The sequence below is a fragment of the Spermophilus citellus genome (genome assembly GCF_964194105.1).
Source record: "Spermophilus citellus genome assembly, chromosome: 14".
NCBI classification, from domain to species: domain Eukaryota; kingdom Metazoa; phylum Chordata; class Mammalia; order Rodentia; family Sciuridae; genus Spermophilus; species Spermophilus citellus.
In genome coordinates this window covers 104,156,022-104,169,450 of record NC_138194.1, presented here as the reverse complement: position 1 = coordinate 104,169,450, position 13,429 = coordinate 104,156,022, and the positions used below count along the sequence as shown (strand labels likewise).

At 52.3% G+C, this 13,429-nt stretch overlaps 1 protein-coding gene across 1 annotated transcript; it reads left to right on the top strand.

Moving 5' to 3' along the window:
- Nucleotides 1-5,144: 5,144 nt before the first annotated feature.
- On the top strand, nucleotides 5,145-10,678 carry LOC308633531 (cytochrome P450 11B3, mitochondrial-like; the record flags this gene model as incomplete). The annotated part of the gene is made up of 9 exons (XM_081266382.1): nucleotides 5,145-5,383; nucleotides 5,750-5,908; nucleotides 7,528-7,727; nucleotides 7,849-8,052; nucleotides 8,307-8,461; nucleotides 9,431-9,597; nucleotides 9,931-10,009; nucleotides 10,101-10,289; nucleotides 10,565-10,678. The coding sequence occupies 9 exons, from the start codon at nucleotides 5,145-5,147 to the stop codon at nucleotides 10,676-10,678; spliced, it is 1,506 nt and encodes a 501-aa protein (XP_081122508.1).
- Between the last annotated feature and the right edge of the window lie 2,751 nt (nucleotides 10,679-13,429).

Below are 13,429 nucleotides of genomic sequence, written 5' to 3'. Positions count from 1 at the left end.
AAAATCACATCTTTCTCCTAAAGTAGAATGTGTGTACTGTCCAGAATGGAGAGAAGGAAATATAGGATAAAACTCAAGGTTGCAGTGTGTCACAGAGGCTCTGCTCAGGTCATAGGATGTGAAGGATACGTCTTGGGAAATAAAGCTTCAGTGTGATCCAGTTGGCTATAATTAGAAAACGTGTTGGTGAGTTTTTCTAAGAATTCAACATGAATACAGGGACCATGTCAGTGAGACAGCTGTGGGCATGCTTCCATCCATACCTGAGAAGCCAAGAAAAGGATAAAAGAGCTGCTGTTTCAGTGCAGTGACCTGGAGAGAGCACTGGAGTGCAGCAGGGTGTGTCAGAGATGCAAGGAGCTCAGAGACAAGGGTGGATCTTATCAAGAGGGAACACAGCTCTCAGCACCTACTGTCCCAGTAGAGACCAAGCCTGAACCAAGAGGGATTTCACACTGCAGGGAAGGGGTGAACAGAAGGTCCCTAGTCCCTAGTCATGACAGTGACACCAGGACTGTGTGCCCAGCAATCCCTGAGTTTGGTTTAAGGAGCAGCCAAGGAATCCACACTCTTGCATAATCTTGGAAAAAGGGCCTGATCCACATTGTTCCCTCCCTGACCTTCCTCCTGCTACAAACTACAGCCTATCAGTGCAGTCAGGTGACCCCATCCATTGTCCTGTGGCCCTGGGAAGCATTCCAATGGCCCTGGCCCAAGGTCCTATTGCCCTGGGAAGGATTCAGGTGGTCCTGCCCACCCTATGTGGACCTGAGAAGTGTTCAGTGGCTTTGCCCACCCTCTTGTGGGTGTATAGCATTCAGCTGCCCCTGTACTCATCCTGTGGCCCTAAGTACTAGCCCCGCAGCCCACTCTTCCTATTGTGATCCCAGAAGCTGACCTGGGGTTAGTAAAGGAATTGTGTGTGCTGCTCCATGGCCATACTTTTGATGACCTCCCCAAATGGGCCAATTCCTGAAAAGGAAAATTTTGCCCACATCTTACAAGAAGCCTATTACCTACACAGATTGTATCTATTACAGTGATTGAATCAATAATTATTAACTTTCCAGTACAAACAGCACTGGGCTCAGATGAACCCACTATGAGTTCTTCCCACCCTCATACAGAGAAATCCTATGGAAATTCCACAATCTCTTCCAGAACACTGAGGCAGAGGGTGCACTTCCTTGTGCATTCTGTGAAGCCAGCATTTCCCCAAGACCAGAACCAGAGATGTCACAAGGAAAGAATCAGAGAACAGTTTTTCTCATGAACATAGATGCACAAATACCAACAAATGGAGTCCAACAATGTAGAAAATGAAATATGTGCCATGACTGGGTGGATATATATCAGGCATGGAAAGCTGGTTCAGAGTCACAAATCAATTGACACGATTCACAAGTCAAAGTGGAAACTTCACATGATCATATCAATAGAGGCAAAACAGGAATGGGCCGCAATGCAACATCCACTCATGATAAAAACTGTCAGCAAGGAAAAGGACAGGGAGGTCTTCCTCGCGGGGTTAAAGAACACTAGGAGAATCCTAAGCAGCACTAGGGTAATGGCAACACAGGGGGAGACTTCCTGCTAAGATCAGAGACAAAGCAAGGAAGGCCTTTCCCACCACTCCTGTGCAGCACAGCTAATGTGACAAGAAAAGCAAAGAAGAACTTAGATTGGGAGGAAAGACAAGCAGATGCCGCTCACAGGTTATGTGATCATCCACACAGAGCATTTGAAAGAGTCAACAAAATACTGAAAATTAAAGGCAGTTATCCCAAAGCCCATAGTTTTTCTGGGTATCCGCAATTGAAAAATAGAATTGGAATTAAAAACACAATATTATATTCATTGGGGATCATAAAAATGAAATGCCTGGGCCTAAAAACAGAGTAGGCACAAGACCTGTATGAAGAAAATGAGCTCTGGTGAAGGGAGTCAAGCAGGCCCGGAGCGAGTGGAGAGGTGCTCCATGCTCAGGGAAGGAAGACGCCCGGGGGTTACCATGATGTCAGTCCTTCCCAACTTCATCTGTAGGCTCGAAGCAACCTCAGTCCAAACCTCTGAGCGTTGTTTTGTGGATATCAACTAACTGATTCCAAAGTTAATAATAATAAGAAAAACCCAGAATGGCCAGCACCGTAGGGAAAGAGAAGAACATCTGAGAGCCCACACACTTGTCATCAAGATGTACTGTTAAGCTGTAATAACCAAGGCAGCATGGTGTTCGAGAAAACCAGACTGATAGAGTCAACGAGTAGAGGAGGAAGCTCTCCCACAGACTCAGGCCTGGATGGAGAGTCGATCCTTGACAAAGCAGCAAAGACAATGCAGTGTGCACATCAGTGTGCTGGATGGAGTGGGCATCCTCACACCGCAAAGATACAGGGACCAAGACAGAGAACTTCCACCCCTCAGAAAACTTTATTCCACCTGTCGATCCAAATGTAAATGGCAAACAGGAAGCTCCTTGAACATGTCCCAGGGGAGAACCTGATGACTTTAAGTCTGGTGATGACTTCAGGCCAGCAGCAAAGGCATGCGCCATGAAGGAAAGGGTGGAGAGGCAGCACTGCCTCAAGGGAGAAGCTGCTGCTCTGCACAGGACCCGAGAGCGAAGGAGAGGTCATGTTAACCACAGGTACCTCCCACGAAGGGCTGTCTAAAAAAGCATGCAAAGAGTTCTCAGAACTCAGCCACAAGAAAAGGTCACGTCACAAAGTGGGCGAAAGATCTGAATGGACGTCTCATAAAAGGTGGTGTACAGATGGAAAATACACATAAGAAGCTCATCTTCACGTGTCATTAGAGAATAGCAAATTCAAGCAAAAAGATGACATTACACAGCTCAGAGAATGGCAAAATCCAAAAAAGTAACACCACCAAATGCTGGCAAAGCTGTGGAGCGAGGGGAGCTCTCATTCATTGCTGGTGAGAATGCAAAATGTCAAAGCACTTTGGAAGACAGAATCATACAGCCCAGCAATTTTGCCCTTTGGTATTTATGCATGTGAGTTGAAAGCAAAATTCCCACAAAAACCTGCTGGTGACTCTATTCATAATTAGCAAAACTTGTAAGAAGTGGAGATGTTCTATAGTAGGTGAATGGAGAAAGGGCAGCATATGCAGAAAATGGAATATTACTTAGTGCGCAAAAGAGATGGACCGCTGTGTGTGGTGGCTCATGCCTGTAATTCCAGCACATTGGGAAGCTGAGGCAGGAGGATCCTGAGTTCAAAGCCAACCTTAGCAACAGGGAGGCACTGAGCAACTCAGTGAGACCCTGTCTCTAAATAAAATACAGAATAGGACTGGGGATGTGACTCAGTGGTCAAGTGCCCCTGAGTTCAATCCCAAGTACCCCCCCCCAAAAAAATGGACTGCCAGGAAGACATGGAGTTAAATTTGAATTACTAAGTGAAGTAAGCTAAGCCAGGAAGGCAGCAAACTGTATGGTTGCAACTCTATGACATTCTGGAAGGAAACCCTGGGGGTAGGGGAGTAGAAAGGTCAGCGGTTACCAAGGATCAGTGGAGAAGAGGGGTGACCAAGCAGGACACAGAGGGTGTGAAGACAGCGCTTCCCCAAGATGCCCGGGTGGGCACTGCCAGTCTACCTTTGTCAACCAACAAGATGTACACCATGCCCAAATGTGAACAAACGGAGGCTTTCGAGTGACAGTGATGTCTCTCAGGGTGACCAAGTGTGACAGCAGATCTCTGGGGTGCAGAGTGTCTTGTCATGTGCAGGGGCAAGGGCTCTATGGGTCTCCTCTGTACTTTCTGTTTGAGTTTTTGGTGACTTAAAATTGCTCTAAAAAACCAGTTCTCCTGTTACAGGCTCCAACAGCACCGGAAGTGCTTCTACCTGCAGGCGCACTTCCTTAGGTCTGACTGCATGGTTAGAATATCCCTGGAACAGTGGTCCACCTCAAGCTTTTGAGTACAGCCCTTGCTGCTGTGCCACAGAGGCTTACTTTAAAGGGACATGTTTTCTTCTCCCTCTCCCAAATTAGCAAGTGAATTTCAACACTCCCCCCATCTGTCAAGGCATACCTGGAATGTAGCCCTTGAATCTCTTTTGAAACCCTCTGTTTCCCCCAGGGACAGGAGTCCCCCATGTTTCTTTTTTGCAATAAAACTTCTTTCCTTTTTTTCCAAACGATGTCCTCATTATTGGCACTGGAGACAAGGATCGAGTGTTTGGTAATAACTTTGCAGTATGAACTCCAAGGGACAGAGATGGTGTACATTATACCCACATCGTACCCAGTACTGTACTTATGCTCTGGCACATGGAATGCTTATTATTTCCTAAATCAGTGACAGCATGAATGAACAGGGTTTCTGAGTGATCCAGTTCTCTCTGTCATCTTATTCCTGTGGGAACTCTTGTGGCTGCACTAGGCATTCCTTACCACTGGAGCAAAAGCAGCACTTGGCATTCTAAGAGCTCTGGAGATGTGGAGAGAGGGAAACCTCAGGTAAGGGTGCTGTGCTGCCCCATTGGACCAGTGTAGACCCCATACAGTGTCTGGTCTGGAGACCTTCTGCTCCAGGAATGAAATAATTCCCAGAGAAGGAAAAAGACAGGTATGAGCCTATGTGGCACTAGCAAGCATTGTGAGTACATTGTTGGGATGCCTTCAGTATTCTTCCTGTGTCTCCAAAAAAAATAGCTAAAAGTTTCCATTTCTTTCACAATAAAATATTTTTAGATTTGACAAGAAAGAATCATAATGCTTTTATATGCTCTGCAGTTCTGAGGTTATTTTCATTACAGTCAATTAAAAAAAATAAGGTCTATTAAAAGAATCCAAGGACTTCTAATCTATTCATTAGATAAAGGATCCATCCATCTTGCTCCTTCAACCTGCAGAGGGAAGGGACAGGCCTCTGCTCCCACCTACTTTTAGCACCCAGTCAAGTCTCTAGCCCACTAGGAAGCCTTGCAGAGATGGGGACCAGGCACCAGGCCATCTCCTGCCTCCAACTTTGGTTGGGGACCCGGCTATGAGTGCCCCAGATCTCTCAGGCAGGTCCAGGGACAATTTGTTCCATGACGTGATCCTTGGCCACAGAGGGCCCCTGGGTGAGATAAAAAGGACTGGGCTGAACGGGGGTGGAGGGAGCATCACAATGGCTTTCAGGTCAAAGGCAGGTGTGTGGCTGGCAGGGTCCTGGCTGTGCCTGTGCAAGGTGAGAGCCCTGGGCACCAGTGCAGCTCTGGGTGCCAAGGCAGTGCTGCCCTTTGAAGCCATACCCCAGTGTGCAGGCAACAAGTGGCTGAGGGTGCTACAGATCTGGAAGGAGCGGGGCCAGGAGAACTTGCACCTGCAGATGCACCGGGCTTTCCAGGAGCTGGGACCCATTTTCAGGTAAAGCCCTGCCAAGCCCCTCGCTGAGGATGCCCAGCACCTCCTTCTCTGCTGGCTGCCCAGGCACTCGCCAGGCACACGGTGCTCCTGCTCCCTAGGAACATGGGTGGTCTTCGTCCTCCACAAGGCAGGAGGGGGCATGTGGGTTACCGTCCTGAGACTTTGCCAGTGGAGACAAGGACTCCTCCTGTGCACAAGGAAAGCTTGCCTCAGAGGAAGCTGAGAGGGGAAGAGGGCTTAGGCAGAAGGCTCGGGGACTTCCTGTGGGGCAGGCTCAAGTCCAGGAGAAGGGTGAGGTCTGACTGGTCTCCAGAGGGGCACCAGGAGAGGACGTGGGATCCAGCAGGGCTTTGTGCACGTTCCAAGGTATGAAGTGGGAAGAACACAGATAGTATCTGTGATGCTGCCTGAAGATGCTGAGAAGCTGCATCAGATGGAGAGCCTGCAGCCCTGGCGGAAGCCCCTGGAGCCCTGGTTGGTCTACAGAGAGCACCGTGGACAGAAGCCCCTGGGCGTATTCTTGCTGTGAGGCACCAATGGGTTGGGTTGGGAAGTGGAATTGACACTGGGCAGCCTGGAGAGGAGGCCAGACCAGCAGACCACAGGACACATGTCCTGGGCTCTGCGGGTGGGTGGACAGTGTCAGTAGTAAGCATGGATGGGTTCCTGTGATGGATGTCCTGGGCAGGGGAGCAGGCAGTGGGGGAGAAAGGCACATGGGGTCTGCACAGGCTAGACAAGGAACACTGAGCCCCTCCCTGAAGGGAGCTCCCTCGGCCCTAGGCCTTGGTCCATGTCCCCTCCTGCTGCTGGGTGGCTCTCCTTCCTGTGGGTCAGAAAACCAGCCCAGAGATGTGAAATCCCAGGACCAAAGCCGTGGGCAGCATGGGCCAGAATCTGAAGTCCACCAGGGCTGGCCCACCACCCAAAGGGCCCTTGTATCCTGGGTCAAGTCAGCCTTCACTTTGGGGAGACAGTGACGGGCAGGAGGTTGGGGATGTGCATGGTGGAGGTCCAAGGCAGCTTCCAGCTCAGCAGCAAGGCCCTGAGCTTCCAGCTCAGCAGCAAGGGGGTGGCTCCTTAATGAGCCCAGGGAAGCGGGGAGAAGATGGTGCTCAGGGTGGGTCAGCTGCAAAGAGGTTGCCATAAAGAGCAGGAAGTGCTGAGAAGAACCACAGGCTGAAGAGTCCCACACTCCGTGTCAGGAAGTGGATTTTCTGGGGAAGAGCAGGGCATATGCACGTGAGTCTGCTGGGCCGGGCCCTCCATGGAGGGCATCTGATGCAGAGGCCAGATGTGAAGGGCGGGTCTGGGGGAAAGGAGAGCCAGTGCCCCTGAAGGAAGTGGTGAACCTGTGTGTGTGTGTGTGTGTGTGTGTGTGTGCATGCACGTGCACATTAGGGTTATATGCAGCACTGTGCATACTCTTGGACATGAGTGTCTTCACACATGTGTTTGAGGTCTGTGTGGGCACAGGCGTTGGCGTGGCATGTACCCATGTTTCTCACCATCAGGAATGGGAGGCACTGCCCTAGGAGGAGAAAGGCGTGTGTGCCTGATTGTGGCTCAGGCTGCAAAGCCCTGCCCGCCACTGGCACCAGAAGCTCCCGGGGCCCCGTGTGCTTGGGATGTGGTGGGTGGATGTGGTGGGAGATTCAGTTTGGACTCTGCACTACAGAAGACAAGGACACTTCAGGGAGCAAGCAGGTGCCACTCTCCAAGCTCCATGGGGAAGGACATGGAGGAGAGGAGTCAGCCTGGCCTCTCCCACCTGAGGCATGGTGTGGGCCAGGCAGGCAAACTTGACCTCACGTCACCCCCCACCCTGGCAGAAAGCCTGGCCACCCAGGCAGGGCCCACGTGGACGCAGGGTGTGCCTGGCAGCTCCCAGGAATTAGCCCACAGGCCTCCCAGCACTCCAGGGCTACCTGCCCTCATCCCCATTTCAGACTTCCACGGCCATCGCCCAGCACAGGAAGGTCACTCAGAGAATAAGGTGAGGCCAGGACATGCAGCTGCCTCGCCCTCGGCCCGCCTTCATCCTTGGAACCACCGAGTCCCTTTGGGTTCCAGGAATATGGCAGACAGGTTGGGGACCTGTGGGATGCTTGGGGATGCCTCTCAAGCCCTTGCCTGCCCTACAGGAATGGAGCTGAATGGAGATTCAACCGGCTGCGGCTGAATCCAGTCGTGTTGTCAGGAAAGGCCGTGCAGAAGTTCATCCCCATGGTGGACGAGGTGGCAAAAGACTTCTCCGAGGCCCTGAAGAAGAAGGTGCTGCAGAATTCCCGGGGGAGCCTGACCCTGGATGCCCAGACCAGCATCTTCCACTACACCATCGAAGGTGTGGGGCTGGGGGAGCTCCTGGCCTCGAGGGTTCTGAGGTGGCCAGGATGGGTGGAGTGCTGCAGGACGCAGCTGAGGCTCAGGCCTGCCCTTGTTCAGGGCTGCCATCCTCTCTGCAGCCAGCAACTTCGCTCTTTTTGGAGAGCGGCTGGGCCTCTTTGGCCCACACCAGAACGCTGGCAGCCTGAAGTTCATTCATGCGCTGGAGGCCATGTTCCAGTCCACTGCTCAGCTCATGTTCCTGCCCAAGAGCCTGTCCCGCTGGATGAGCTCCCAGGTGTGGCAGGAACACTTTCAGGCCTGGGACTACATCTCTGAGTATGGTAAGGGCTGGACCAGGCAGGGCTGTGGGTCGGGGCAGGACAGTCATCCAGGTTTCCTCTTACCGCCACCCAGAGCCACACGGAGTCCACACAAAAGGGCCACGCCTTCCTCGGGGTCCTTGCAGAGTTGGTGGTGTGGCCAGGCTTAAGACAACACTGAGGAGCAGGGAGAGGAGGCGCTGGGTTGGTGGGTGGATTGACAGTGAAGCCCACCTTCCCAGCACTAAGGCCTGAGGCCTCTCCTCTCCCCGCAGCCAACAACTGCATCCAGAAGGTGCATCAGGAACTTGCACGCAGCTTCCCTCAGGACTACAGTGGCATTGTGGCTGACCTGATCTTCCAAGGGGACTTGTCACTAGATGCCATCAAGGCCAATACTATTGAACTCACAGCAGGGAGTGTGGACACGGTCAGGGCACCAGTGTACCTGGCATTGAGAGAGGATCACTTTGATTCCCCAGAAATTTCCTTTGATGCTGAATTGCCCACAACCCCTAATCGAGACCCTGCTTCTCTAAAGCTATATTGCTGTTAACTGAAGACAGTTCTCAGTGGGCTCCTGGGGGAGAAGTCTGGAATAAGTATTGAGGAACAGTGCAGATGACAGGAGGGATTTGGGGAGAGCCCTGGCATGCAGTGATCTACGGCTGGGAATTCAGCTATACTAGGTGAAACACAAGACACAGGGCTCCCATTAGAAAGGAGCATGTGAATCAGGCCTTTATCCAAGGCTAGACCAATCAGCCACAAGAACATTTGCTCCAAGTGGATTCCCATGTACCCTGCAGAGCACCAGGGTAGAGAATGGAATGAAGCCCTGGGGCCTAAGGAGAGTGCTTAATTCATTTCTGAGGCTCAGGACACTGTAGAGGTACCTTGGAAGGAGCCATTTTGGAGATTCAGAGCCTCAGATCTCCAACTGGGGCTGCAGATATGTTTGGAGTACCAGGAATGATCCAGGAGGAGGACCTGGCTGGGGTCTGAAGGCCTGCTCAGGGTGGGACAGTGAGGCTTGTCAGAGGGGTCTGAACACAGCCGGGCAGACAGCCATTGCAAGCAGATGGACAAGGGCTGCAGAGCACCTGTGACTCCTGGAGACGGTCACCCCTCAGGGCCATGGAGCAGGGTGTGAGAGCCAATCAGACCCTGAGGAGACAGCAGGAGGTGGCCTAGGTTGGGCCCCGAGAGGTCGTTCCCTCAGGACTCAGGGCAGGAGTCAGGGGGACATGGGTGTCTTGAGTTGTGGGGTGCCAGGGCTCTGTGCTGCTTGGGGCACGCCCTTCCCCTCCAGGGGAGGGTGTTCTCATGGAGGGGTGCCCTGGGGCTGGGGCGCATGGCCAGTGCCGTGGTCTGAGCCTTGCCCCCATGGCTCCTGCAGACAGCCTTCCCCTTGGTGATGACGCTCTTTGAGCTGGCTCGGAACCCCAATGTGCAGGAGGCCCTACGCCAGGAGAGCCTGGCAGCAGAGGCCAGCATCTCTGCAAACCCCCAGAGGGCCCCATCAGAGCTGCCCCTGCTGCGGGCTGCCCTCAAGGAGACCTTGCGGTAGGTGCTGGCTGGCCCTCCCCACCTGCCCTGGCCCCTCTGCTCACTGGAGGTGGGGGGCAGGCATGGGCAGCTCCTCAGCTCCTCCTGCTCTGCCCGAAGGGAGGGGTGCCCCTCTCCTCTGGGACTGCACTCCCAAGTCCCATGCACGACCGGCCATGTCCTCCTGGGCCTGGCTGCTCAGGCTGCTGGGGGCTCACTGAGCCTAGGAGGTGCAAGCACATCCTGTGAGCAGGGCTGCCGCACCCTTGGGGGTCCTGGGTGGGCAGCAGACAGAGGGAAGAAGAGGGAGCTGTCCCCCTGAGGCCCTGCCTGTTGGTGTCCTACCCCCAGGCTCTACCCAGTAGGAAGCATTTTGGAGCGAACCACCAGCTCAGATCTGGTGCTTCAGAACTACCACATCCCAGCTGGGGTGAGTGAGCCCCGAAGGCCACCCCAGCAGATGGCCCCTTCCCACATCCCCTCGCTAGGCAGCTGACACCTCCCTGCGCACCTGTCCGCAGACCTTGGTCCACATGTATCTGTACCCAATGGGCCGAAACCCCGCGCTGTTCCCTAATCCTGAGCGCTACATCCCCCAACGCTGGCTGGACAGCCAACTGCACTTCCACCATCTGGCCTTTGGCTTCGGGGTGCGCCAGTGTCTGGGCCGGCGCTTGGCAGAGGTGGAGATGCTGCTTCTGCTGCACCACGTGAGTGGGCCTGGGAGGGGCTCAGCAGAAGGGCGTCAGTGGTGCGTGGGGGTGAGCGGAACCAGGAGGGGCCAGCGGGTCATGGAGCGGGGTGAGCAGCCCCCAACCCTCACCACTTGCGTGTGTGCGTGATGGGGCGGGGCCTTCCCTGAGGGCGGGTCCTGCGCAGGCTCCTCTCCCTGCAGCGTGGTGGCTGCACTGAGCAGCTGGGCAGGAGGCTGGGTAGCACCTGGGCCTGCTGCCCAGGCCACAGGGAAGTCCCGCCTCTGTCCTAGGTGCTGAAATCCTTCCAGGTGGAGACACTAGTCCAGGAGGATGTGAAGCTGGTGTACCACTTCGTTTTGAGACCCGCCTCCTGTCCCCTCCTCACTTTTCGGCCTGTCAACTAGTCACATCTGCGCACTGAGGGTGCCAGCCTCACCACCAGCCTCCCTCTGCCCTGACCCCAGCCCACCTCTCTTCTGTCCCAAGGGCTCTGCTTCCTGGGCCCCAACATGGTCCAGCCAGCCCCTGGCCCAGTGGACTGGCCCAAGCTCCAGGGCAGGACAGGGCTTTCCGGGCTGTGCAGCAAAGCCAGGACGCACTGAGGAGGATCTTGGTGGCAAGTCCAGGCTTTGTTGCCAGCCTCACGGAGCAGTCTGCTGGTACATGTTCCGCAGCCCGCTTGGCAGCAGCTCCTACTCCTCCTGGCCATCTAGCAGCCCTTGAATCATCCCTCTGAGTATTGTCCATGCTTATGTTTTGCATCTATATGGCACATTCTAATTTATATCTGAAATTACACACACACACACACACACACACACACACACACACACACAGACAGCCAGAGTGAGAGAATGGGGAAAGAGAGAGAGAGCAAGCACAAACGAGCAATTTCACATTTCTACATCTTGAGACGGAAGTCATGTTTCTGCATTATGTTACTGGAGCATACACAGTGTAAGTTAGGGAAGAACATAAACATGAGTGAGGACTGTATGTAACCCACATGAATGGATGGAGATGGAGATCAGATTTGCAGACAGGAGTTCTTGCTGGTGACCTGGACAGGGTGAGAGAATGTCCCTCATGGTAAGGTGTCCTTTCTCTGGAGGCAAGGTATTGACTGCATTGGGGCAGGTACCTCCTGGGAAATGCTGCAAATGCCCTGACGTGATAGAGAATGGTGGCCTCTTCCCAAAGTTCCACGAGGGCTGGGAGTGGAGCAGACTGTGTTTTGCAGGGAATTAGGACTTTACCCTGATCTGGGCACTGCGGGCTGAGTTATATCCCCCTGAAGTTTTTGTGTTGCTCTCCTGAAGCCCAGGACTTTAGGACATGACTGTATTTAGAGACAATGCCTGGGTTGAGTTGATCAATGGGGTATGAGGCCATTTGGTTGATCCAATCCCAATGTGACAGAGGTCCTTAAAGGAGAGGAAAGGAGAGCACGAGCACCCAGAGCAGGCCCTATGTGCAGACACAGTGAGCAGGTGACCTTCCACAGTCATGGAGAAAAGCCCAAGAAAAATCCAACGTGCTACCACTCACCCCAGACTCCTCACATCCAGAATAGTGGAAAAATAAATTCCTGTTGTTTCAGTTCCCACCTTGCGGTACTTTGTTATGGTGATCAAAACAATCTAGGAGAACAGAGAAGCACAGGAAAACTTGGCAAACACAAGAGAACCCCTGATATCAACAGAGAAGGAAGAAGGGGCCTGTGCACTTTTGACCTGAGCTGCTGCTGTCCGTATCTGTAGGCCAGCCACTTCCTTTGGCCTCATCCTGTCTTTCTCTTGGCTCCTGGCTGCCAAGAGGTGAGGAGCTTCCTCTGCCACATCCTCCCATCATGATGTACTGTCTCACCACAGGCCCAAGGGCAAAGTCAACCTTTTCTCTTTTCAAGTTGAGGGTCACAGGTGTTTTGACCCCAGTAATGGAGAGCTGAGAACACACCGTCTGAGTCATGGTGTGTCCTCTGGCACGTGGAACTGTGTTCTTTCTGTTCAGTGGATTGAATTGGCATGGATCTCATGTTCACCGGTCACTGTCGTCTGACAAGCAGTGTGAGCTTGGAGCTCAGCCTCATCTGTAGGCCAGCCAGTTCCTTTGACCAACACATGGGCCGTTCGCCTTACGTGTTGCTCTATTGGTGACGCTAAGCCATGGGGTTCTTTGGGCCTCTGGATTTAGCACTTGTTAGATCCTCTGGATTCTTTTCACCCATGTTTTATGATTTGTTTTGATGAAGGATCAGAATCCAACACATCCTCTATTAAGTGAGCAGATGCCTGGACCACGGGGCAATGGATGATTAGTGGATACCAGGGGAGTCTGCACCTCTCACGTGTCTGCAAACCTTCACTGATGGAGGCAAGATCTACATTATTTAAAGATGGGAGAGTAAATGTTAAAGAGCTTTGTAGGTAATAATTCTTTTACATGTGGAGGGACATTAATGCCCTTTTTTTAAAATTTTTTTTATCAATAAATGTAGTATATTTGTACAATGAAATAGTAATTACCAAAAAGCAAGGAACTAATGATACATGCTGCGTCGTGAACCATGAAAAAATGCAAACTGAAAGAAATTAATCACAAAAGACTACATTGTACATAATTCCACCCATCTAAAATAACCAAATATAGAGACATAAAGTAGCTCACTAATTGCTTAGTGTTAGAAGTGTTGGGGGAAATGAACAGTGATGCTAATGGGTACAAGATTTCTCTTCAGGGTGAAGAAAAATTTCTAAAATGTATAGTGATTATAGATATGTTGATTCTGAATATACCAAAACCGTTGATTTGTATACTTTAAATATCTGAAGTGTCTGATTCTAGAATAATTATACAAGGCTAATGCCCTTTTTAGATGGAAGAAAGTATAGAGTGGTTTAAGTTGGTCTGAGGTGTGGGTCAGTCAAGTGGCCTTGAGCAAGGAGAGCCCAAGGCCTGGGACAGGTTAGAGACCCAGGTAGGGCGGGTTATGCTTTGGATGTGAGGTATTCCCCCAAAGCTCATGCATTAAACAGTGAAAGAATTTTCTGAGGTCAAGTGGTAGGGTTATGAGAGCCTTAGCGGATTCAGTGGGTCCTCCCACTGATGTGGACTAACTGGGTGGTAGCTGTAGGCAGACAGGGTTCCTATTCGCC